Below are 26,966 nucleotides of genomic sequence, written 5' to 3'. Positions count from 1 at the left end.
TTGTAGCATTGAAGTCAGCAAGTAGATAAATCTCATAGTTATTTGATGCGGCGAACAGAGGATGGGAGAGGGAGAAAAGGTTTGTTGTGGCGCATGCAGTCATATCTGGACGTTTAATTTACTGTTATGTGCTAACAAAAAACTAACCATCCATCCATTTTCTATACAACCTTGTCCCTTAGTGGAGTCGGGAGGGTTGCTGGTGCCTATCTCCAGCTAATGAAAAACTAATAAACAATTAAAAAAGAAAAAAAGAAGTTAACAAATGAGAAGTAAACTAATTCCAAAGCATTATTTTGTAAATGCTTTCTGAACTGAATTACCTTGAAGCACAGTAAAGGGTACTTAAATATTCTCTCGCAATCAACAAGCAGGATTGGTTATATTTCCAGTTCCTAAATAAATCCGACTGTACCTGAAGGCATCCAAGCAAGTGCTTCTGACAGGTGCATTCAAATACCCTTGAATTGTTGGGGACCGGCTGGATGGGGTTTCATTATAACAAATGACAGCATTAGTAACTGGAGACGTGCACAGTGTTGCATGCTGACATGAGTTTACAGACTTAGATTATTCTAACCAGGTCCAACAAAACAACAACGTTCACTTTTATTAATATTTTTCATTACTAAATTTTAGCCATTATTTGCCTGAAAACATATACAATTCTCAATTATAGTTTATATCACTTTCTGTGATATAAGTTCAATTATTTCTGTGACATAAATGTAATATATTTATATATTATATAAATTCCGCCATATAAATAAAAATATAAGAAATATTTTAACGATTTTAACAACGTTATTTTTCATCACTTGGACATATTGGCGCTTTGATGTTTGTGTAAATTTATTCAGGCAAAACGAAGGCAGTAGAAGCTTCTCTCGGGGTCCTTTGTGACGCTTCCCACGTCGGTCCTCGGTTGTGAAAACGTGGAGGGCTCCGACTGAGGGTATGTCGGGGTTTATTGTTGTTTCAGACATTGTTGTTTGCTTGTCAGCACTCGGTTAGACCATTTGGAAGTAGAAAAAATGTTTGCCCGTTTGTTTCAGTTTATTCTTTTGTTATTTTCCTTTAGAATTACTCGGCAACCGAGCAGGTTAGCCTTCAATGCTAAAAGTGTGCTACTAAAATCCAGAACATCAGCGATGTTGGTAGGCTTTAAGTGACCGGTATCATGTTTAGACTCAGCAAATTTTACATGTTCGATTGCACATACTTATAAAAAACAGTTTATAAAAACGGTATGAGCTATCGTAATGTATTAAAGCTTAAATGTCTTTAGGAAAGCGTACTTTAGTTGACCAAATGCATCTCTCATGTTTCTGTCAGCAGAAACCGGGAGGTTCTTCTGTGATTTGTCGACCTGAGAGATGGAGTACATACAGGCTCCAGCTGCCAGCAGCCAGGGGAACATGTGAGTTAAACAAGTGGAATCCAACCTATGATTTAGTTACATGTATTTGGTACAACAAACATCCTTTGTTCTCTCATGATTGCTGTTCACAAAAATCAATGGTGACACAACAGTGTTTAAAGTTTAAAGTTTGAATAGATATGTGTAACGGACACATATCTATTCAGACTTTAAACATGACATCAGAATTTCAAGGAATTTTCGATTAATAATCTGTCACTTCGCTCATAAATACTTCTAGTACTTTTTCTGTTGGAGAACTGCATTAGAGAGAAACCCAAAAAGTTCAGCTTGCCACAGGAGCTGCTGGTCATTGTCTACACCGCCATTATTCTGTCTGTCGTGTTCACCCATAACGTTGAGGTTTTGCTCATCCACAAAACAAAATGGGACCAAACTACAATGATTAAATAAGTGTACGGTCATTGCCGTTAACACAGAATTTATGTTGGAGTTGCAAGCCTGAGTTGAGCACTCTAGTGTTCAAGTCAGGATTTTCTGCTTGTTGTGATCCGTAAGAAACAATTATAGTGTGTCTTTTTAGTTTTTTGTGTTTCAACACTGAAGGAACATTTTCACAAATGGATTGATGAACATATTCACTCTGTTTGCTGCTGGTTTAATGAGACTCAACCTGTCAGAATTGATAATAAAATAATAATACTGTCTCTACATCATGCTTACACACAGTCATATATGGTATCAAACTCTACCAGCTTTGACTTTCCCAGCTGGCTTCAGGGGGGCCTTCTTGTTTTTATTTAAAGAGAAATGTAACTACTGGGTCTATTTCAGGCCCTTCTTTTCTCTTTTACACTCTGTGCAATGTGCCGTTTCAAACAGGAAATCTCAGACGTGATGCATAGGAGAGATTCTAAATATGTGCGTCAACAACGGCATCTGTGATTAACTGTGCAACTGTGTCTTATAACCTACTTTTAAAAACAGCGAGCACTGATCAGAGTAAGCATACAAATTAGACTAAGTAGTATATAAAATTAAATACAAAAAAAAATAAATACAAGTATAAGTATCAGAGTAATTGTGAAATGAAAATAAAGTTAACAGTTTATATTGGGTTAACAGCCAAGCTTCATATTTTGTGAGGTAGTGTGGCTCGGGATCATTTTAAGGTGTTAAAAATGAATTTTAAAAAAACTGTAAAATTAACTCACAATGGTGCCTTCAGGATGGATTTTGCACCATGACAAACATGACTACAAAGTTATCAGAGGGGCAGAAACGGGACATCTCCAGCTCTTTTAAAGTTTGTTTTCTCCTGCGCAGCCTGTGCTGTACCTGTGGTGTTCCCATTCCTCCCAACCCGGCCAACATGTGCGTGGCCTGCCTGCGCACCCAGGTCGACATCTCCGAGGGAATCCCCAAGCAAGTCACGGTTCACTTCTGCAAGCAGTGTGAACGGTTCGTTTTCTACATTTGTTCGGAACCTCAAAGCGGCTGTCCGTTTTACAGCGCAAAATAACACATAATTGTTTCTGTGGTGATTTAGAAACCTCAGTTTAGAAATCCCGCTTGTTTCCTGTGAATCAGATACCTGCAGCCTCCGGCCACCTGGGTGCAGTGCGCTCTGGAGTCGAGGGAGCTTCTCGCTCTTTGTCTGAAAAAACTGAAGAGCTCAATGACCAAGGTAGGGCGGATTCTTATCTCTCTGCAGCTTAAAAGACTTAAAGCGCAAGAGAGTCACGGTTTTAGTCTGAGCATTGTGTTGCTAAGAATGAAATGATAAAAGAAGGGATTTCAATGCAGACTTGCTTTTAGCATGTGAATCACTGTGCTTTCAAAAGTGTTTGCTCTAACACTTCTTTGCACATGTATCTCTTGAACTATTTTGCCTTTTGTCGCCTAACAACCTCAAACTTTGATTTATTTTACTGATATTCTGTGTGATGAAGCATCACAAAGTGGTGTATGATAGTAAAGAGGAAGGAAATGGTTAATTCAGTTTGGCTTTTTGATCATAATAGACTTGCCTTTGTTTTAATTCTTTTTTTTATTTTTTGGAAAGCTGAAGGTTTGCAGTATGAACCTGTCAGTGGAACATATTTTTAATTTCTTCTGCCTCAATATACTTTATTAATATACAGTTGTTAATCTTGTTTTTAGATATTTTCATATTCATTGAAGTTGAATATTTTCAACTTCACAGAAAATCATCTGTTGTGATTTTCCCCTATGTAGCAATAATAAAGAATTATTGTATTCTTAAAAATGATTAATGAAGGATTTTATTGTGAAATTAATCTTAAAAATGTTTCCTGGTAATACCTGGATGTATTTTTTATTACTATCATTTAGTTTGATTCTGTTTCATAGGATTCATGTTGTCTGCTGTACCATACTCTTATATATTGTATATAGATATTTTTTAAACGAAGGCTGCCGATATGTTATTGATATAAAAATCCACTAGTGATCAACATTTTGTACAAATAATGATCTAAACAGTGTGGCATGCATTTATATACAATATAAGTGGCCATTTGAATTTAGACCTTTTGACTTGGATCCATACAAATACAACATAGGCAACCAGTTGCGTTCAGAAGTTAAGTGGACCAAATGATGCATAAATATGCACAGTGGAAACTGTCTTAGCGCTACTGCTAAGCATCTACAGCCGCCCTATTAATGTTTTTGTTCAGCAAGGTATTCTTGACTCTTGATTACCTTCGTTGTCTGAATTGTAGAGCCGATTGACGCCCAGTTTAGTTTGACATTTCCTCCTCCTTCCTAACTTTCCAGGTGCGGCTTATCGATGCCGGCTTCCTGTGGACGGAGCCCCACTCCAAGAGGATTAAGATGAAGCTGACCATCCAGAAAGAGGTAGGAGGACAGAAAGGACGGGACGAGTGTGGGACGGTGACATTTGCAGAGATTAAATCTGAGTCGTGGCTCGTTCTCTTTTAAATGTTAATTAGCAGTAGAGTGCAAATATATAGATTTCCCTGCCTTTTAGCTAATAGTGTGCGTTAAATTATGCATAAATCGAATTGATATCTTAATTACAGCAGAGCAACAGATCTATTTGTTTGAGAGGAGCCGGTTTTACATGTGGCTGTTATCTCATCCTCTTGACCTTTAGGAAGAACTTGAGCTGCTGGACTTCTCAGCGCCAGCTCTTTTGTGCTGATTGTGAGCCTCACTGTTGGCTCCACTTTGAAGTTAATCATAAAATAATCACTGGTTTAATTTTCAAACTGCCTGGTTAGCAAGTGAGTTTCAGTAATTAAATGTACTCGGCGTGTGTCAGTGCGTCCGGTGCATACGCAGTGACTAATGGCTGTTTTTGTCGCTGCAGGTGATGAATGGGGCGATCCTGCAGCAGGTGTTCGTGGTGGAGTTTGTCGTCCAGTACCAGATGTGTGACGACTGCCATCGTGTGGAGGCCAAGGACTTCTGGAAGGCAGTGGTTCAAGTGAGGCAGAAGGTTTGTGTCGCACTTCTGCTGATCTGACAATATTTATTGTATAATTTTAACTCCTGGCGCATGAGGCTTTATAGTTAAAACCTAAGGGTAGATTTGCAGAATTAGTCTGGGTTCAGGAAACTTGCTTTGACGTAAACAGTCATGCATACTGACCTACTGCGTAATATCTACCTGTGATCCTTTAGTTGACTTTTAATCTCTCACTCTTTTAATTAGATACATATGAAGCTACAAGGCTTTTGTTTTGAAAAGGCAAAATAAGTTTTTGGTTATAGAGAGGTGCATGTAACGGAACAGGTTAGCTGCATTTAAGATATTCATGAATTTAAACAAACTTCCTGCTCTTAGCAGGGCTGATCTATCCCATTTGGTGAAAAACACAAAGTCAGGTAGTCTAGATTAGGCGCTAAGTTTATTGTCTCCCTCTGGTTGCAGGATTTCTTATCCATCTCACTTGTTTCGTGAAATTCCTATGTTGTTTAGAAAAGTCTTGAATCTCAATTTAATCATCTTTGAAGTCTGTATAAAAACAAACTTGAATGTAAAACAAAAAGAAAAAGCTTACATTTCTAGACTCAGAATGTATTCCTTTAGTTAGGGAGGAAAAAATCTGAATTTAGGACAAAGTGTGTTTTTCATTAATTTGTAATTAAATAGTTCATTTGCCACATCACACACTGAAACCCAATTGATTTTAGTTCTCATTGCTGAAAAATGACTAGTATACAAACATTTTTTAAAGCTATAACAAATAAAAAGCAACGATCAGCAACATATAACAAAAAAAGAAATTAAAACATGAAACGGGAAATAAAATTGACATGTGAGAAACAAGATGTCTGACAGCAGCTAGAACGTCTCTGGTTTCAGGTATGATGTAGAGAAAATTTCTGTTGACATGAAAATAATTCAAGAAACTAATGAGGTCAGTATTTTTCACAATCTGTGGCATCTTGCTAATAAAGCAGAGGGAGTGAGATTGTACATCTGGATGCCATCGGCGTAGAAATGAAAGTCAAATATTGTACCTTGTGATCATGTTTCCGATTCTCAGCACATACAGAGAAAAGAGGCCTGACCTCCAAATGGACACTATGGGTTTTTCATGGAGAGAAAGAGAGTAAAATATATTAAATAAAACAAGCCTTCCTTTAGATATATAGTGCGAGCTGCTGAGGAGCTGTGCAGCAAACACCAGCCTCCTCCTAATTTTAGGATCCGTTATTTTCAAATGCAGCTCTAATTTTTATCATTTTTGTTGAAAATCAGAGCTGCATTGTCATCAGGTTCTTGACTTTGCAACATTTTATTTACCAGTTGTAGAGCTGCCAATGCTGAAAATGATTCTACGATTGTTTTGTTGTGTTTGAGTTATTGGCAGAGAATCCAGAAAGTAATGCAATAGAAGTTGAAAATCAAAAATGTAATTAGACCTCTCTTTTCCCCCCCCTCCTCTAGACACTCCTACATCAAAAACAAAATCCCTAAATCAGGCATTTTGATTGGTCGTGGCTTGTATGCCATATTAAAACATTGACACTGGTATTTTCTGTAATGTTTAACAGAAGATAAAGGTATTAAAGATAGCAAAATGATTTGATGAACCTGTTTTTAGCGTAATAAAACACAGTCGTGTACTGACATGCCTGAGGACGTTTTTCACACTTGTAGTTCCGATTCTTTGGTCTGAATCAATCAAATTTATTTCCTTTTCCACACAGAGGAAATTAAATGCTAATTAAAATACTCAACACATAAGAGTGTCCAGTATTTTTACATGTTTCTGAGGACTGAGAACCAAATTTAAATACAGGAAGCAAATGCTATTTTCCGGGCTAGACCAAAGCACAAGGAATGTTGTCCTGTTGGAGCTTTTTCAGAAACAATTTCAGATTAAATTATTTGATAAATGTACCAAGTAGATTTGGAGAACACATCATGGAAGTTGATTAGAGCTGAATGAACAGATGTGCTGCCTTTGTTTTATTAGTTTGTTTACGGCGTCCCACAATGCAACACAGACCTGACTATGGGAAGGTTTTTGCCTCGGTAGCTGACAAAACAGCAGCTTATTGTTGCTGTTTTGCAACAATAAGCTGCAACATGTTCAGCAGAACATGTTCTGCTGAATCAGAACATGTTCTCGACGAATATAAACTAAAGCAATAAATGAAAAATGCCAAAATATGTTAAAAAAACAAAGATAGAAATGAGCTTGAAATGAAAATAAAAAAATAATATGAAGGCTTTGTTGAAAAAGAAAAGACTAAAAGGCTGTTTCTATTTGATAAATAACCCGTGAGGTTTGTTTCAACATGCTGTATATGAATATGGTGTTTATTGTTTCACTGTATTCACATGAATTTGTCTTTTCTTTCAGACTGTGCATAAAAAGACTTTCTACTACTTGGAGCAGCTGATCCTGAAGCACAAACTCCACCAGAATGCCTTAAACATTAAAGAAATTCATGGTAGGTTTGTGTTCTGTGTTTTGTTTTTTGTTTTTTTCCCTCATGTTTTCAGATTTTACCCCCCAGGAGGCGTGGTTCGTGTTCTCATCTGGGTCTTTAACCCAAACTTGGACTGAACAGTGGGGAACTTGCCTGCGAGTTGGCGTGGACCGTGACGATATGTCAAGTGTTAATTAGCTCTTCCTGTACCAGAGCGCAAGCCGCGCCTGCCTATCGCTGGCGCCAATCGCTTCCCACAGCTGGCCCCAGGAGGGCCTCATGGTGGCACGCGTTGTGCGTCTAATCAGAGCGCTGCAATCAGAGCCGGCACTTCAAACCAGCTTCTAGCAATGCGAGCTCACTTCTCTGCCTTTTTAGATATGCTAAGAGCTACTCCAGGCATGCACACGCTGTGACAGCTCAGCAGCAGCTTTTTTTTTTTTTTTTTTTTTTGCACTCTTGGACAGGATGCGAAAGTGGAATTTGGCTCAAAAGTGTAATCTAAATCATCTCTGTAACGTGGCAGGACTTGAAAGCTTTATGAAGGTTAAAACATCTGGCTGCCATATTTTCCTGTGTGTGTGTCTGTGTGTGTGTGTCTGTGTGTGTGTGTGCGTGCCCGCCCCGCAGCAGCGATGACCGGTGAAGCACCTGTGATTAATTTTCTGGTGGAGCTTGTTTGATGGTGTTGGTCTTCTCTCGCAGAGGGCATTGATTTCTACTATGGCTCCAAGCAGCACGCACAGAAGATGGTGGACTTCTTGCAGTGCACTGTGCCCTGCAGGTGAGCATTGCTTCGCTCTGGGCTCAGAAGGAGAAACAAACCTTCAGTGACGAGATTACGCTCAGGAATTGTCGTAAACTGATTTATGAGATGGTAAAAATGTAAAATTGGTTATAAGAAAAAGGCAATGGCTAGAATTATTACTTAAATCAATAATTTTTATGTATCAACATTTTTATAAAAGTATGCTAATTTAGTGTTTGAGTATCTAATTTGTAAAGGTAATTTCTGTAGAACTTGAAACCCATTACTTCTCAAATGTTTCTTTCAGGTCCAAAACCTCCCAGCGGCTCATCTCTCATGACATTCATTCAAACACATACAACTATAAAAGCACCTTCTCCATAGAAATCGTTCCCGTTTGCAAGGTTTGTTACAGATTTATCACTATATTGCTGGTTTTCATTCTAGACTGGATTTATATATATAAAAGAACAGACAGGAGTTGATTTTTTTTAGCTTTTTATTTCCAATTTCTGAATTTAAAGTTTGAGCCAAAAACAAATTTCTAGTCAATAATTGAAGCTGATACTGAAAATATCAAACTTCCTTCTATCAAAATTCTTTTTCAGTGACCACTTCCACAATGAATAGTTCTTTTGTCTTTTCAACATTGTTGATACTTTTCACTAGAGCTGGCCATTTATCATATTGCTTATTGTGAACAGTTTCTTAACTTGATAACAATTTAGAATTATTGTTGTATGAATGAATTTCAAATTATGTTAAATGGGGAAAAAACAACAAAATTGGCAGTGTTAACAAAAATTTTATTTTTACTCTTTGTTCCACCAAAGCATCAATAAATATCATTAGCCATTAGCTAAACGCATCTCTCAGAAGTACGTTCGAAATAATAGCTAAACGTTAAAGTATTGTCAAGTGTTGCTAGAAACCCAGACCTGGTCAGAAATGTTTATTTAAATAGTTATAGAACATTTGGAAAATAAAGCCTGAATTGATTTTAAAAACTGAAACGGTTATCAGATTATTTTCAATGAACCTGAAAGACTCAGTTTGATCCCGTCTTGTCTTGTCTGTGTGGTTGTCAGGACAACGTGGTTTGTCTCCCCCCACGGCTGGCGCAGAGCCTGGGGAACATGGGTCAGATCTGCGTGTGCATCCGGGTCACCAGCACCATCCACCTCATCGACCCCCGGACCCTGCAGAGTGAGTTGTAACTATGACCGCTGTGCCGTTAAACAATGTGGTAAAGCCCAGATGCAGAGGTCGTAGGTCAATTCACAACATTTGAGTTAAATGTAGGCACTCCTGTGGATGTACTTATTAGTTTGCATAAAATTTGTGACTCAACTAGGTTGCAGTTTCTGCCTTCACTGCAAAGACACAAAATCTAGTTTCTAGCTCAAAGACCTCAGTACACTTGAAATAAGACAAAACTAACTTACAAGTAATTTTTCAGCAATATACAGGAACTTATTTGAAGTCTGTAATGCCTCCATATTAATGGAAAAGCACTAGTTCCATTGGCAGATTATTTCAATTATAACTTTGGAAAAACGTCGTTATAAGTGAAATACTCTGACAAAGGAACTAGTAATTCTTTTTTCATCAATATTAAGCACATATTTACTTAAAACAAACTCCTGACTTGCTGAAAAGTTACTCCTGAGTTACTTTTGTCTTATTTCAAGTATACTGAGATATTTGCACTACAAACTAGACCAAAAATACTTGGTAAGATTTGGTGTTTTTAACGGTTTTCTTAACTGACTAAAATGACGCTAAAGTGGCAGCCAGCTTCACTACTTCTTAGTATCTGATTTGGCATCAAATGTGCTTATGGCAGAGAATTAAATGGGCAGGCAGTTGTTTTCACACAGATCTCAAATTATATTCGCTTGGATCTCAAATTGTGCAATCCTGCACTAGTTGTTGTCGGTGTGGAGAGAAAAATTCAAGCTGTGTCAGAGGAGTACAAGTCCAACCAGCTCATCTAATATGTGGCTGTTAAAAACTTTTACTTGGCAAGTTTGCAGAGATTTAATGTGTGAGAAACTACATATCAGGTTTTGTGTATTGTAATCTTTCCGTACTCTGTAATGCTATGACTTTTAAAATCCAAGTGGGATGTTTTCTATCCTCCTTCTTCCGTCCAAATGTGACAAATTCTCCGGGCACTGAGACGGTAAATCAATAGGGGTACAGTATGTAAGTGACTGATGTTTCCAGTCTGCAGATATTGTGCACAGGTTTTGGCCGGTATGCGTTTCATAAATTGCAACTGGAACTCATTCCACGATCATCTCTGCGCCCAAATCTGTTTGAATACTTTGGCTCCAACACACCAGGCCTCATTTATCAAAGACCATTTCTGTTCAGTTTCACACAGTCACACTGACTGGTGTTTTTCTAAACGAATGAAGAGTTGAGTCATCTGCTCTCACTTGAAGCTCAGCAAAGTGTTGGGCTTTTATTACCTTCACAATAATTAAGGAATAAGGAGTCTGTCCTATTAGAGATGTTGAATTAAATTAAAGTTATCTTTCACTTGTTTTGATGGTTCTGAATGTTCTGACTATCTTCCTGCTTAGTGATGCAACAATCAACAAATTTTTCTCTTCGTTGACCCAAACCTGCAGTCGTCAGTTTAGATACTGAAAAAGTTTGTTTTTCTGGGTTTGATTAAAAACCCAACTACATAAACAGACATGTTGTTTGTTGATGTATATACAGACCAAGAAAGGTTTAACTAAAAATTGATTTGCTTTGATAGTAAATATCTGACAAGTAGAAGTTAATCCCTTTATTTCCTCATTTTCTGTTTGATTCAGCACTACTGCCTCCATCTTGGGAGACTTTAACACATTTTTTTCTTTTTATAGATGATCATTTTTCACTTTTACTCTTTTAGGCCAAGGAATTTACTAGTTTTACACCTTAAACAGATTAAAAGCTGAAATGTGTGAGTATTGGCTCACAATAATGACATATTTTCCGCTGAATATAACAAGTAGCTTTTTTTTAAATCACACATTTCTTCATTTGTTTTGTGCAGTTGTTCAGTTTCAGCTGAGCAAACAACAGTTGCCACAGGTTACAGTATTTATCTGTGTGCATCTTCTCGACCTCTGGTTCATCCGACTCATTGGCCTTCGTTCACAGCACCTTTACAGACACGGAAAGTCGTCTTGGCACTGTGCACTCTAACATGTTTGAAACATTTAAATTTGATGTTTTTCCTCAAATTCTTGACAAATTCAAGCAGCGTGAGGATGTTCCTCCTTGGCTGGTGCAGCTATTTGTTATGTGAGCAAACCTCTGACATCCTGCCACGGCACACATGTTTTTAATTGCACTTCAAAGAGCGGCGGCTTTGCTCTGGTGCAACGTTTCTGAGCTGCCTGAATTGCTGAAACAGCCTCGGGCCTGTTCAGCAGATTCAGTGTCGGCCACTAATTAACTTGTTTTTGTTTTTTTGTTTTTTGCTTGAGCAGCTTATTTGTTGTAGAGAAATCAGAAAATCCTGTGGAATTTATGTGAAGGAATAGACGGATGGAAAAACATGCAAATCGCGCTCTGTGGAGCGTTCACAACCTCAGGAATGACTAGAAAAACAAATGTGCTGTAAGTGAGCATTTAGCCTAGATTAGGTTTTATGTTTGTTTCTTAGTTAAATATATTAAATCTGGTTGAGTTTTAATCCAGAATGACTTCCTATTTATTAGTTGCTTACTTCATTCATTTGCAGTTTAAAATTAGAATATCACATGATGACATAAACACAAATTGTGAATGAAAATGAGTCGTTTGAAGAAGAAAAACAATCTCATATAGTCTGCCCTCATCACACCAGTTGCTGAAGTGGATGGAAACACATACTGGCGAAACCCCTTCAATAGTCTCTGCAGCCCCCGGCAACTGGAGGAGTTCATTGTAATGGACGTCGACGTCATCAGAGACCAGAAGCTGGGCGCTGGAGCTGGCATGAGGTCCAACAAGGTGAGGCTCTGGGTGGGGTGTGCTGGTGCAGAACGGTTTGCAGTGCAGGGGAACATTCCTCTTCTCTTGGAAGTAAAATCGATGGCAGACCATTACATTATCGCTGAACCTGTATGCGGGACTCGAGCCAAGATGACAGAACCGCACAGGGGTGATTGGAGTTAGGTTCCCATCTTCTGTCCTCTGTCTGGATGCTGCGCTTTCATTGACGTTTTCGAAAAAGAGCCAAAAGAAATGTGGTTTCAGCAGCGCCATGCTGCGTCTCTTTGTCCACCGATGTTCCTCAGCGATGGAAATTATCCTTACATGAAAGGATGTTTGTTTTGTAACAGCTTTGAGATTTATCGTAAAGCCACACCATTACCGAAAAGTGTCTGTTTCGGTTAAATGCTGGATCCTCGCTCTGTTTTGTTCAGAATTTCTGCAGAACTGCAGATCCGGGAGACAATTTGTCAACAGAAGTCGTAGTGTCTGCTGCATAATCCTTAAAAATAAAATGTCTTGGCTTCATCCTGGTTTTCTAATCAGTCTGTACACTGGTTTAAATTAAGACTGTAATTATTTCAAATTATATTTCAGTTTCTTTTCTAAAACATCACAAAAACAACGTAAAAAACATTTTATTTTGCCACATTCTCTTTCGCTTCTGGTTTCCATGATTTGCAATCCACTTAAAAAATCGTAAAATGATGGACTTTAATGCGTTAAATCTTTAGTTTTGTTTTCTCACAAGTTTTCATTGAAAGAACAATAATCCTTTCTTAAGGATGTCCATGCATCCTTAAGAAAGCTTAAGTTCATGTATTTAACATTAACCCCTTAAGATCATCTTAAATTTATTTTAAAAAGCAGGTTGGCCTTAAACACATTAATCACTTTTCTTACATTTTATTGTGGATTATTTAACTTCCTATGTAGTGTTTTGTGAGTTTTTTTTGTTTTTTTTTGTCACACTCAGACATTTTCATTGCATTCTGTGAATTGCAGTGCATGAGGCTACCGGCAGCTAGCTGCTAATACATGCTAGCTATCTGGCAGGTTTGGTGTTTTTTTTACGTCAATCATGGGAAGGCGCAGATTTCTCGCCGTTTGGCTGGAGGACTTTTGTCTTTGTCATTAGCTCAGTTCTGTTGCCAACCTGCACAATGCTATATGTATTCAGGACTAAAAAAACCTTGGCATTACAGGAGTTAAGACTGTAGAGCACAATATGCAGTGTGAGCACAAAGCTGCTGCCAAGAGCCACAAACAAACCCCAGAAATTTCAGGTTTGATCCCCTGGTGGGCTGCAGGTCCCCAGAAAACGTTTGGCGCTGCTGTTGCTGCTGGCACTGATCAAAGCGCTGCGTTTGGTGCAACACAAACTCTGAAGTCGGAGGCTTAGTGGATTCCAAACATGAAAAAATGGTCCTAAAAAGTTTTAAATACTAGTTGGTGAAACCTGCAGAAACCCTGAATAGAGAAACTGTGTTGTCCGCTGCAGCCGTCTGTGAGGTCAGTGTGATGTAAGCCACTCAACCAAGGAATGTATTACAAAGAGCTCGAGGGGAGCAATGCTCTAAAGTGCATTAAACGCCTCACTGTACATTTAGTCCACACACAAACAGCCATTAACCTTTAAGAAACCTGTTACAAGCTGAATTGTCAGGTTTAGCTCGATTTAGAGAGGAGGAGCATCAGCCTGCTGCTTCAGAAAACTCCTCTCTTTGCAAAGATCCTCAGTAGAAGCAACTGCACTAAAGACTTTCCCAGATATTCTACACCTTGTAGTATTGGTCGTAAATCCTGTTAACCCACTTTTGAAGTAGGAATCGCTGCCCTGCAGAAACTCCTACAGTGAGAAAATAAAAGTTGTAGACTTCTGATGAATTAAACCCGTAAATTTATGTCGCAGCACACACTGGCTGAGGTGTGGGTGCAGAAAACCTCGGAGATGGATTCCAGTCAGCAGTATCACTGCCGAACATTCCTGGGCCATCTGCTTAACATCGGAGACCTGGTGATGGGGTGAGTGTGTGGGATCGGTGTCAAGTCACAAGATGGCTGGCGAGATCTGATGTGTGTATTTGGGCCAAATTGTAATTGCTACATACCTTTATTTTCTCTTTTAGCTGGGCTTTTTTTCACTTCTGATCTCTTCCTACATGAAGAATCTGCCAAGGGTGAATCAAGCAAATCCTAAATTTGCTTGATTCACAGTGGAAGCACTGAAACCAGTCTGGGTGACCTAATTTCTGAGTCTGACACAAGCTTTAACATTTTCCTGCAGGTACGACTTTGCCAATTCCAACATCAACGATGAATACCTGAACAAAATGAACCCGCACCATCTTCCTGATGTGGTAAGTTTTTATCTAAAAACCCAGATATTTAGCTTTTTTTTTTTTTTTTTTTTTTTTTCAAACACTGCCACCTTGTGGTCAAAAGAAAACACTGCCTCTAAATCTGTCAATATCAGAGAATCCTGTTCTCATGTTGTTGTCTGTATTTGTATTCTTTCCCTTTGGACTGTAAAAGGTGCTGATCAAGAAGAGTTACGACCGCAGCAGGAGAGTGAAGCGCAGGAACTGGAAGCTGCAGGAGATGGCCAGAGACCGGGAAGGCATGGACACAGATGACGAGAGGTGGGATGTTTGATTTTAATTTGCATGTTTTAAATCCAGGATAAAAAAAAGTTCTTTGGATAGTTTTTCCTCTCTTGTGTTCTGCAGTTTTATAAAATTCACCTGTAGTTTTTTTAATTGGTGAATTTATTTGAGATTCACAGCAGGATGTTCATAGCGGGTCGCCTGTTGACTGTTAGTTTCTGAGCAATTTTTAGACGACTTTCATCTGCAGATTTATTTTTCATTTAATCTAGTGCCCTAATCTAAGCACTTTGGATCGCTAAAAGGTGACTAATTTATTTATGAATAGCTCAAAAACGTGCTAAATATCCTGTTGATGTTGATTTTCTTGTGTGCGCAAGTTTATTTACCGTGATTTTGTTTTTCCCTTTTCTCCCTTTAGACAATACCAGGACTTCCTGGAGGACCTGGAGGAAGACGAGGCATTGAGGAAAAATGTCAACATCTACAGAGGTGAGCTTAATGTAGCTTCAGTTCAGCAAAAAAGAAAAAGTCACACCAAGACGAGTGGATCCAATTTATATTAGATTATATTAACTGTAATGTGGTTCAAATTAAAAAAAAATCTATTTGAGTAATTAAATGCAGTCTTAATTATAATAAAATATAGTTAGAATTAGTTAACCATATAACGTGTGGATGGAAAGTACTATTTAATTTCATTTTTGTCAGATTGCAGCTCAGTAATTGACATCTGCTGCTTATTTTTTTTGTAAAATCACTCATTTTAAGACTTGGATTTTCTTTAGTTAATGAGCGATTTTTTTTCCTTCCTACGTCAGACGCCTCAAAGATCCCAGTAGAGAGCGACACCGATGATGACGGAGCGCCGCGCATCTCCCTGATGGAGATGATGGAAGAGCTCAGCCTGACGGACGCCACAGGAGGAGAAGGAGCCGACATGATGACTGACTGACCGGCTCTTTCATAGTTCTGCGTGGCTTCAACATCGAATGTGTCAGATTCATGTCTGCTGAATGAACAAGCGACTACACACAGCTTAGTTTCGAACCTGCAGCATATTAAGGACAGAGAATGTCTGGTAAGGCAGTAAAGAGTTTTTTTGGACTGGTGCAATGATTTGTATCCTCACCGAGGCTCAAATAGTCTTTTACTAAGAAACGAGCCTTCCAGTATCACATTAATTAAATAATCTCATCTCTGTACCTGTAAATACTCATCTAAAATCCAAATAATAAATATACTTTATCAAAATAAATGTGACCTTTATATTTTTCTTTTTTTTTAAATATCCACCAGAGGGCGCTTTGGGGCAAAAACGACAAAAAAAACCAACATAGGGGTGATGCATTCATGCATCTCCACTTGTAGTAAGGTGAATCAGTAGGTCACAGAATGGTTTCATTTGGCTGCTGTGACCAATATGCAAAACCCTTCATGTGGAAAGTATGTTGAAGAAAGGAGCATTCGGTACGTGCTTTGAAATCTGATGGTGCTGGAGACATAAATTTGATTTATAATTTAGATTTCAGTGGCACCACTGTCTGTGGCCACTCCACCTCTCCAGATCGTCTCTGTTTATTGGCCAGACGTGTCCGTCGGCACTTCATCAATGGAACATTTACATTTCTCACCCAAAATCGGCTCGCGTATGCAAAAGAACTCCCAGAGATGGCTGTCAAGTAATGAAGTAAAGCTTTCAGGTCGTAAAGAGTTTATGTTGTTTTAAGGTTACGATATCGCAGCGATTATAAAATGGAAATGTTTGTGGTGCATGACCAGGTGCAAAGAAAACAAACTGAGAAGCGTTGAGTCCTGAGTGTGAAAAGCCGTCTGCACGCATTATGGAAAGTAAATTACAACTTTTTTTTGCATAATGCGAGTTGGTTTTATTTATAAGATGACTTGCTTTTGTTGCCTCGGCTGCAGTAAAATGGATTTAAATGCTGCATCGCCTTGCCAAAGCGTTTATGATCCTGGAACCTTTCCACTTTTAATCTCACAACCACTAACTTTCATGTAGGCTGTTGGGATTTTATGCAACAGACCATCACAAATCAGTGCGTAGCGCTGAAGCAGAAGAAGATGCTGCGTTTTAATCATCTTGCTACAAATAACATTGTAAAAACTGCAACGTGCCTTTGCCTCATTTAAATAAAATTCAGTGAAATTCAGTTGGAAATGAGTAGATTGAGCTCTGTGTAGGTTAAGATCACAGAACTGCTTCTTTTTATACTGAAGACCTCAGAGAAACAAGTAACTAAGAAACACAGCAGACAAGCCAGGGAGAAAGATGTATAGAAGGTTGAAGCAGGGTTATGTTGGTGTAAGAGCCCTGAACATCTCATGAAAAACTAATCCATTCCCTAAAAATAGATTATGGCACGACTGCAAATCTTCCCAGGCTTGGAAACAATCATCTCATTTGTTTAGTTCACATTAGAAATGAGTTGATTGTTCTCATCACAAAGCGATCCAACGGATCTCCGTCCTCAGCTTCACAGGAGTCCAGAAAACAAGAGTACAGAGCCCTGTGGTGCTCCTGTGCTGCTGACAACCTGGTTAGACACACAGTCCTCCAGTCTCATAAACTGTGGTCTGTTTGTCAGGTAGTCACAGATCCAGGTGATCATTGAGGCCTCCACCTGAGTCTTCTGGAGTTTCTCACAGAGCAGATCAGGCTGAATTGTGCTAAATGCTCTGGAGAAACCAAAGAACGTGATCCTCACAGTGCTGCAGGTTTTGTCCAGATGACAGTGGTTTTGCTGCAGCAGGTGTGTGACGGCGTCTTCCCCTCCAACTCCAGATACTTAATGATGTGGGTTGTCAGGGCAACAGGTTGTTGATGATCAATGGGGGAAGGGGATTTTTCTTTGCACCAGAACCAAACGTATTATTTTTGAAGCACTTTCATGTGGTGCTTATCAGCAAGTGAAAGCAGTTGAATTGTTTTTCACGGATGTTTATTTTTATTTTTTTCATTTTAAAGCAAGAAAAGCCAGGAATTATGTTTTGCTTTTGTTTTACCACCAGATTTGTTGTCTTCCTTCATATAATCATGTAGTCTATGCTGTGGAGGAACGTGTGTGTGTCGCCGTGTCTCGGTCTTTTGTGACACGTCTCACATTTTACCTCGAGGAGAGCCGGTCTCGTTTTTCGCAAACCTGAGCTCGTTGTTAACGGTAATCAGATCCACTTGGGAAAGTGAATGAAGTGAATCCACAGTGTGTGTATTTCACCATCACTATGTTTTTTGTTTTTTTTTTCATTCTTGCCTTTGCACAGAATACTTTGTCATCTTTAGCTCTTGTAAAGTAGCACTTTAAACTGTTTCAAGATGTTAGAGACAAACAGTGTGTTCCTTGCTGATTCCTTGTGTTCATAATTTTCTAAATGCTACATTAAAAGCAGGTCTGGACTCACAGGGTCGTTTTACCACTAATCTTAACCTGAAATCTGTTCGGACAGATTCAATTTCCATTTATAGCCCAACAAAACAAATAAAATAAAGTGTATCCATGCATAACTGGTGCGCCTTATCGGCGCTGCTGTGTGTTTACACATCAATAATGCAGCGTCACAACCGAGCTTCTCAGCAAACCTACAATTAAGGAGATACGATTTCCTACCTCTGTTCGATCCCTTCCCCAAAATGAATCAGATTGTCCTGCTTTAAAGTGGAAAGGGAGGCTTCCAGAAAGCAAACAAGGATGTCCGGGTATTCAGATTCTCTAGATTAGTGTATTTATTTCATCACTGGTCCTAAAGGCTCTGAAAATCTTTATATTGCTGCAGAAACTTCACACTGGGACTCAAGTAATTTGGATTTTGTGGCCTTCCATTCTTCCTCCTGGTCTTAATTATCCAATAAGATAAATAAGTCCTGAAAATAAATCTTTAGACCAGTGAGATTGAGTCCAGTCTTTTTCTTGTTAGCTAACTGCTGGAGCCGTCTATGGGTAAGAAGAGGCTTAACAAAAAAGAAACAGTTTTGTAACTTGTGTCCTGGATACATGCTCGTGATGCACAGACGTTACCACACTTTTTCCATCCACTAAACTTTCCACGGATATACTAAGATATGGCAATCTGTGGACAGCTAGCTTCTTTAGTAATGATCTCAAGTGTTTTATTCTCCTTGTGACTGGCATCACTACCCGCCTGCTGAACATGTCAGGTCAGCAGCCTTTCTTTTACTCTGTAAGCTACAACACAGCGATTACATCATAGTAGGGTGTGAAGAAATTCTACTTTTAAAGATGTTTATGATACATTCTAAATTCAAGAGAACCTAAATGTTGGTGGGAGTGGGGGGAGATCCCAGAGTTGGGTGGAAGAGTCAATATCAGGAGAAGCAAAATTCAAACTGGTTAAATCCAGTGTGTCTGTCATGAGGAGCCGTGTTGTTGGTCCACATACTTTCTAAATCGCTTTTTCAGTTTACTTTGACGTCCTTGCAGTCAGATTTAGATTTTACGAGCAATCAGGTGCCTTTATACCGTTAAATGTTTCAGATTTGGTGTCTTTAATAATGACCAACCCGGTTACTGTGAGTGTGGAGCAGCTTGTTTTTCCATTCCGCTGCTGCTGCTGCCGTTGCTGCTCGCTGTGTCAGGAGGGGGGAGAGAGAGAGAGAGACTGCGGCGCAGCTTCTGGCTGCAGGATGGCGGGACAGCAGCGCCAAGGATGCGGCGCGGATTGGAGAAAAATTTAGGGACGCCGCACAGAGCGGCGCATCATGCATGGCGCGGAAAAAAAAGAAAAAAGTAAAAGAAAAACACAGCCGCAGCCCGGAATACATCGGCTCCCTTCTGCGCCCTCTGATGCACCAGCCGCTTCTTCTTGGCCGCGAATATTAGCGCACGCTGACCGGCCTATGCGTCAACCGGTCCGCCTCCTCCGCCTCCGTCGCTCCACCTGCATGATCGGCGAGCCAGGTGAAGGGTGAGTGTAAACACCAGCTGTGGGTGTGGTGCCATTTCCAGAGCATGTATGACGGCCGCGTGTATTTATGCATATGAGCGAGAGAGAGAGGTGGACTGGTGAGACGGCTGGTTTACAGAAAGCAGCGGAGCAGCAGGGGGGACGCGGGCTGCAGCTGGTCCTGTTGCAGAGGAGACAACCAGGGGGTTCCCACCGACTGAGGTCAGTAACAAACCCCTTCTTATATGTATAGGTATATATATTCAATCTAAAGCTTAATTGTAATTTCTGATTTGCTTTTGTTGAACTAAGCCGTCGGTCTGGGATTTATCTGTTTTTTGTTGTTGTCCACAATCTTCCTTTTTGTTGGCAATCAAAAAAGTAGATGTAAACAAGTCCAAACGGTGTTGTTTTTGTTGTTGTTGTTTTTTGTCTTTAGCTCATGCTTATGCAATCTTTATCCATGAATTTGGCCAAATCCTTTGTTAAAATTCCTTTGTAATTAAAGCTTTCCCTCCATTTTCTCTCTCAAAAAACAAACAAACAGTTGACCTGTTGGCCCCTCCCTCCACAGTGACAGGAGCTATACTCACATCTGCACAAGTTTTATTGGAAATAATAAAATAAACATATCTTCCTTCAATGTGTGTAAAATGGAGCACTTGATCCCAGAGCAGAAACCATTATTGATGTAAGCCAGGGGTGTCCAAAGTGGGTCCTGAAGGGCCGGCATCCTGCATGTTTTAGTTCTGTCCCTTGTTTAACGCACCTGGATCAAATGATGGCTCATTAGAGGCCTAAGGAGAACATTGAGATGCTGAAAAGGTTGTTACCACCACCAGGGAGAGAACTAAAACATGCAGGATGCCGGCCCTCCAGGGACCCACCTTGGGCACCCATGATGTAAGCAAAGCTTAGAAAAACAGGTTCGGCCGTCTGATCGTCTGGGGGAAATTGCACAGCCGCTGCTTATATTTCCCTTGTGAAATGGTAAACCCAAGCGTGAGTGATGATAAGTGGTAACGGTTTTCAGGTCATGTGGGAGTGTGATTTAATTTGGTGTTGTTCCTGTAATCTGTTTTGTAAGGCTTTATTGATTTCAGGTCACTGGTGTGGTGGTGGTGGTGTTTTTTTTAGAGGTGGTTATGTCCAAGTAAAATTAGATGTGGGGCCCTGATGAGAATTTGATTTGGGCTCCACTTCCAGTCAAACCCATCAGCCATCACATTGTTGTGCATTTTAAGATTCTTGATTTTTGCATTAAGACAACAGATATATTGATTTAATAATAGAATTTGTTTCATGAAATCTTACAGTTATTAGTGTCGGGTCAGATTCATTGTGTATACGCCGATAAGTTTCAATGGAAAACTATAATTTATTGATCTGTTGATTGATTTGCATTTATTTCCTCTGCTATGCAAGTCTGACACCATCACAGGCTCGTGTAGCAGAAGTGATTGGTGGATAGTAAACAAATTAAACTATAACTCTCACCTATCAGACTGTAAATGTTCCTAAGACTCACAACTAATAGTTACAGGGTTTTTTGTCAGTTCTTTTAAAGCCTAAATAAATGTGATCTAAAAAAAAAAAGAAAATATGTAAATCACTTAAAAGTTACCACTCAAACATCAGAAGTGGTGATGAAGTTGACTTATTTCTTTGGTCAACTTTGTGTTTGAGGAATCTTAAAACTAATCTCTATTCACAAAAATAAAGTTTACAAGTGTCTTTTTGTGATAAACCAAAAATTACTTTGTCTCAAGGAAACTGGAAACGCAGGCCAACACGTATTTAACATTGCGTTTGTTTTTGGATACACTCGAGTGCACACAGTACATTCCACATGTAACGTTAGCATGTATTTCCACTTGTAACAACCGTTCAATACGGAAAAATAGAACTGTAACATTGTTGCACTCCCATTTATTTGTGCTTGGGTTGACATTTAAATGCATGGTTCTGTGAAAAGTGTTGCTGTTTGTATCAATATTTTAACTTCTCCTCAGCAGCACGCACAGTCAGAACTTATGTTACAGTTCCAACTTTTAAATCTCATTCAAACCACTTCACTTTTCATTTCCTTTCACCTCTGTTTGCCCACTCCCCAGCTGGCAGGATGAACTTCAAAAACATGTGGGAGTACCTGGCCTGGCTCTACTACCAGTACCTGCTCATCACCGGCATCTACGTCCTGGAACCGTGGGAGAAGTCCATCTTTAACTCTGTCCTCTTCTCCGCCATTGCCATGGTGGTCTACACCTCGTACGTGTTCGTGCCCATCCACGTGCGTCTGGCTCTGGAGTTCTTCTCTGAGATCATCGACGGCCAACCGGAGAGCGCCGTGGCGCTCATGAACTGAAACGAAGGAGGAAAACGGAGGGAAAAGACTCATAAAAAAACAGAAGAAGAAGAAGGGGCGGCTTACAAAGCCTCTCTCTTCTTCACCGGAACCACAAGCCGGACACTTCATCGATACTGAAAACATGAAGATCTTGCCGGAATGATCTGGAAGCCTTACTCACGTCTTTTTGGATCCCACGCCCTCTGGCCTTACCCGATGGTATTACACAGCAGTGCTTTAATTTCCTGCACTATTGAAATGTTTGGTTTTCCTTTTCCTCCCCATATGTCCCGTTTGAGTGCATCCCACCTCCGGGTTTTGCATGATGGGGCCAAACGTGACAGGTGAATTTGCATGCTTGACAAACAACAAAGCACAACCGGTCTCTCTTTCTTCTGCAAACGTCATGAAGGTATCCCAGTAGCTCTGATTTTTAGCAGAATAAGATCTGGACAATATGGAAGTTTTGTTTTTTTTTTTTTTTTTTTTTTTTTCAGAACTAAAGCAGTAAAGGTCATGAAACTTTTTTGTTAACTTTTCTTTCTCTTTTTCTTAATCTGGTTGTGTTTGAAATAACAAATGCAATATACATAACATCTAACGGCACCCCACCTAAAGTTATATAAAAAGCCTCAGAATATTTAAATCTTTTACCAGAGTAACACAGTCTTTCACAAAACATGGAGAAATCTAACTTTTAATTTGAGAACATTTAAGTGGAGGAAAAAAAAATCCAACATCAAAAAAATGATTTACTCAGTTTCAACGATGTTCGCCTTCATTTGATAACTAAAAAGTAAGTGTATTTAAGCAGCTTTTTAAATTTATACTTTACTTTTTTAAGTTGATCTGAGCGTCTAATCACTTTTTTTTTGGTAAGACAAATGGGTTTCTTATCCACTATTCAAAATGGGAAAGATTAGAAAACTAATACTAAAACAAAAAAAAATACCTCCAGGAATCAATTTCTTTCCCGCTTTTGCGGCATTTTCTCGCGCCAAGGTAGCATTTGGCTCTTCATCTGATATTTAATATGATGTAACACAGAGCCTTATTCTTTTTTTTTTCTGTCCCTCAGACAAGATGTCTTGCAAAACAAGTCAGGCAAATGTGTGTTGAGCTTCATGTATTAGCAACAGTAAAACAGCTGCTTGCCTGTGTTTCCACATGTCTTCAAACAGCTGGAACTGTGGTGAATGAAGTCATTTGGCTTTGAGAAGGGAGATGAAAACAAATGTAAAGTTCAATTTTACATTAAATTTCACATAAAATTCAATTTTACATTAAATTTCACATAAAATTCTGATTAAAGTGGGAGAGTTTATCACAGCTGTGTTGACATGCACCAAATACTATGTTTTTAATTATGCTTGAGAAAATAAAAAGGGGAAAAATTTTTATTTTCTTTTTTTTGTTTCCTTGATGCACTGAAAAAGCAAACCTGAAACCTCGCAGCGCAGAAGCGATTATATTAGAAGAGAAAGCTTTAGCTATGCAACCGATGTGAACCTATCAGCTACATCTGGCCCTGAGTCTGTTTAGTTATGTGCCGATCAAAAGGAGCAATAAAAGAATAACAACGATGAAATGAGCCGAGTTTTCTTTATCTCAGTTTTTATATATATATATATATACACAATGGCATGACGGAAAGGTGTGCTGAGCACTGAACGGGGGACAAATATTGATTTAGCGCTCCTCTATGGCCGGGCTTGGCTTTGCTCGTGGCATAGCTATGCTTTGCACGTATTTGCTGTGTCACGCAGCTGGAAAATTAGTCGAAAGGAAAAAAAAAAAAAATGTCTTCCTCGGCTGCAGCTGATCTGTAGAGATGACGCCTTGAGTCGTCGTGATTAGAATTGTGCATATTTCTGAGTTGAAGCTCGGCTTTAATTATTTGTGCTGTGGATCAAGGGCTCACTGATGACATGCTAATTTTATTTACGTATGTATTTATGTTCATTGGTAAATGCTTGGCTGGTTACAATGTCAGTTACCAAACGTTTTATTGCTCAATTATTTATGTCAAAGTCTCTTGTAGGCCATGATTACTGCATTGTTTGTTCTTTTATTTCTGCCTTAACGTGCTTTTTGTATTATTCCCAGTTTGTATTATGTTCCCTTGACTTTTGATAAACACTTTCATCAATGTGACACATTGTCCAGCAAGAATGAAGAGGCCTCTGAGATGCTTTTTTTTCTCTCTCACAGTTTACCAAACTGGATGTTGTATTTCTACATGATAGCTACACGTCACTGTAGTAATCGCAAAAATAAAGGCATTGGATGACACTTATGCAGACGCTCTTTGTCTCTTTTTCGTGCTTGCTGTTTTTGCCACAACTGCTGGGAATAGTTTGAGGTACATGTTCACGTTGGATGTGGCTTCAGCTGCTTTGAAACAGAAGAAAGCCGAACAAAAAACCCCGACCTGAAACGCTTCACCACATGAGACGGATTTGGACAATAAGCGGACGAGCCACTAAACCAGTTCTTCAGAGCCGTGTTTGCCACGGTGAATCGAACACCTGCGTGGTGAGCTGCCCCTACCCACAGAGCTCTGGTGTCCTCAGGCCACGGTCTTTGTTTGACCCATTATAAAGTATGCAACACTGACTGACACACATGAATGCTCCTCCAGGCCATTTTTCGAATGCAGTGCCAAGAAAAGTAACGAGACCCGCAACTTTTATCACTTTTGCCACATTACAACTGCTACATTTGACGCATTTTCATTGGTATTTATGCAATAGTGCAAAACACAAGTACTGCATTATCACGGTGGTCATAGTAAGACGTGATTTTTTTTTCTACATATTTTCCAAATAAAAATTGAAATAGTACAAGTAATACGAAGCGTTTATTGGTTGTTGAGCCCATTCATTCTTTTTTGGCAATATTGTTCAGGTATTGCCCAAAATACCTGAAATTTAATAATTTGATTTAAAAAAATTTATTTGAATAAAATTTTAATTTTTAAAAAATTTAATTAGACTTGGGTGTCGGATTTGACTGGGCCATTCTAGCACAACCATTCCATTATCGCTCTCATCTGGCTAAGGTGAACTTTGACCCCAGTCTCTCAAGTCTTAGCTAAGATACTAATCGTTTTGCCAACAGATTCAACCACCTGAGTTGTGGATCTCTGCAGCTACCCCAAAGCGACCCTGGGCTACTTCTTTCATTAATGCTGCCATAGCTGTATTTTAAACTTATTCGTAGCTTTATCTGACCGATCTGGATACAGGCAGTACAGAGTAACCTCGATAATGTGGTCAAATTACACACAGGTGTTTAAGTGACCCCTGAAACTCACTGGCTGCACTGCTATCCAGAATAAAGGAGGATGAACGCAACTGCATGCCACGTTTTTTAGATATATTATAAAAATTTATTTAAAAAATCCCAATAAAAGTGGCGTGATTGCTTTTCCAGGGCACTTTACTTTTAATGCACATTTATGCCACATGAGGACGAGGATAGAGGCCTGAGTAGCAGCTTACCTGTGGTGAAGTTGGGCTACAGCAGGGCTGCTGTGTTTATGAGTTGTAACCGAACACCTTCACCTTGTATTTTTCCAGGATGTTGGAAGGCAATAGGTGCAACACCCTCAGTTGTCATCCCCCACGCATCCCAGCCCAACCAAAATGTCACTGCAAACCTCTGTCCTCCTCCTTACTTTCCTTTCTCTATGTCTTATTTGTTGTTTTTTTTTGTTGTTGTTGTTTTTTACCTTTCTTCGTCATAAAAAGTCGAGGCTTTTTCTCGTTCTGTGTCGGCGTAGTGTCTGTTTCCAACCCATGGTCTCTGAGGAGCAGCTTTTGCGTTGACACTGACCGTGTTAGTTTATGTCCCATGAATGTTAGAGGTGTAAACAAAGCTGCCCACAGACTCCTAAACACTCAAGGAGACGGTTGGTGTCCTCTTTCTGCTGTGTTTACACGTGGCCCATTAGTGTTGTTCACCCAAACAATAGGAAAAGGTGCTGAGGTGGAAGGGAGACATACTTCAGCAACGTTCACACACAGCACACCTGACACAAAGGAAGACGCACATCTTTGTGTGTTTTTCTTTTCAACCTACAACGGCCCAGTTAGTGTTTAAAAGTTGATACAAGGTGCTCATGTTTGCTCATGTTACAAAAATTATTGCTGCACACAGAGAGAATTAATTTAGCAGCAGCTTGTCTGACAAAAACAGTGAAGGTAGGTTAAAGTTCACCACCGGCGAGGAAACCTAACACACTTGTTCCATAAGATGAATCACGAGAACTGATGTCTCGTATTCATCGGTCTGAAAATGTGTTTGCCTTGATGAGATGAAATCTTTTGGTGCCGTTCTTGGGCCCACCTTTTTAAAACCAGAATAATCCAAGTGTTCCAAGTGTTCGAATGCATAAAGAGGACAGGGTGGTGTGTAAAGGCCTGCTTGTTTACAAGCCTTAAATGAAAGTGAATCATGCAGCACAATCACAACATCGACATTATCAACATTTTTCGTTCTGAACTTACACTGGAAGGCTGCTGGTGATGTCCACCAGCTCTTCCATTGCAACCACTATTGCTTTCCTATTTTGGGTCTTAATACAACATGAAAACCATACAACACACACACACACACACACACACACACACACACACATTTCTCTACACTTACTTCTGCCAGTGGCTCCTTCTGCCTGGTGTGGTATTAGAAAGAGGGGCACACACACACCAGATAATAAAATACAACTAATCTGTCACTTGTGCCCTTAGCAAGTTTTCCATTGCTTGTATGCAGCAGGTTTTTCCTGCAGCTGATAATAGGAGGACTAGACTAAGTGCTTTCACTGGGACTACACTGCATTTTATCCTCCCCAGAATCTCAGATAAGTTTGAATTTTAATTGGAGTTCCCTAGGGCACCTCTTCTTTTTTTTTTTTTTTTTTCCCTAAATCTGCCACTGGTTGCATTTATTAAGCGTTATATCGTACGTCTTTTATATCTGTATATCTTATCTGATTGAATGCAAAATAGGATCTGGCATTGTGTCTCTGAGACGAGA

General features: G+C 39.4%; 2 protein-coding genes across 8 annotated transcripts; both read left to right on the top strand.

Moving 5' to 3' along the window:
- The first annotated feature begins 842 nt into the window (after positions 1-842).
- nmd3 (NMD3 ribosome export adaptor) lies at positions 843-15,907 on the top strand. 2 transcript variants are annotated; one of them, XM_007549532.2, is made up of 16 exons: positions 843-955; positions 1,339-1,420; positions 2,708-2,842; positions 2,972-3,068; positions 4,184-4,264; positions 4,740-4,868; positions 7,249-7,339; positions 8,024-8,102; positions 8,374-8,470; positions 9,155-9,272; positions 11,920-12,065; positions 13,960-14,072; positions 14,335-14,407; positions 14,583-14,689; positions 15,075-15,145; positions 15,475-15,907. In XM_007549532.2, the coding sequence occupies exons 2-16, from the start codon at positions 1,377-1,379 to the stop codon at positions 15,606-15,608; spliced, it is 1,515 nt and encodes a 504-aa protein (XP_007549594.1). In that variant the 5' UTR covers positions 843-955; positions 1,339-1,376; the 3' UTR covers positions 15,609-15,907. The 2 variants fall into 2 exon arrangements, with proteins under 2 accessions (XP_007549594.1, XP_007549595.1); XM_007549533.1 differs by having other exon boundaries at positions 861-955; positions 1,336-1,420.
- A 3,257-nt stretch (positions 15,908-19,164) lies between these two features.
- sptssb (serine palmitoyltransferase, small subunit B) lies at positions 19,165-24,219 on the top strand. 6 transcript variants are annotated; one of them, XM_007549529.2, is made up of 2 exons: positions 19,165-19,829; positions 21,691-24,219. In XM_007549529.2, exon 2 carries the CDS (start codon positions 21,699-21,701, stop codon positions 21,939-21,941), a length of 243 nt encoding a protein of 80 aa, XP_007549591.1. In that variant the 5' UTR covers positions 19,165-19,829; positions 21,691-21,698; the 3' UTR covers positions 21,942-24,219. The 6 variants fall into 6 exon arrangements, with proteins under 6 accessions (XP_007549591.1, XP_016525731.1, XP_007549589.1 ...); XM_016670245.1 differs by having other exon boundaries at positions 19,166-19,597; XM_007549527.2 differs by having other exon boundaries at positions 19,170-19,798.
- The last annotated feature ends 2,747 nt before the right edge of the window (positions 24,220-26,966 follow it).

The sequence above is a fragment of the Poecilia formosa genome, unplaced genomic scaffold (assembly GCF_000485575.1).
Source record: "Poecilia formosa unplaced genomic scaffold, Poecilia_formosa-5.1.2 Scaffold31, whole genome shotgun sequence".
NCBI lineage: Eukaryota > Metazoa > Chordata > Actinopteri > Cyprinodontiformes > Poeciliidae > Poecilia > Poecilia formosa.
This window is presented reverse-complemented; position numbering and strand designations above follow the sequence as displayed.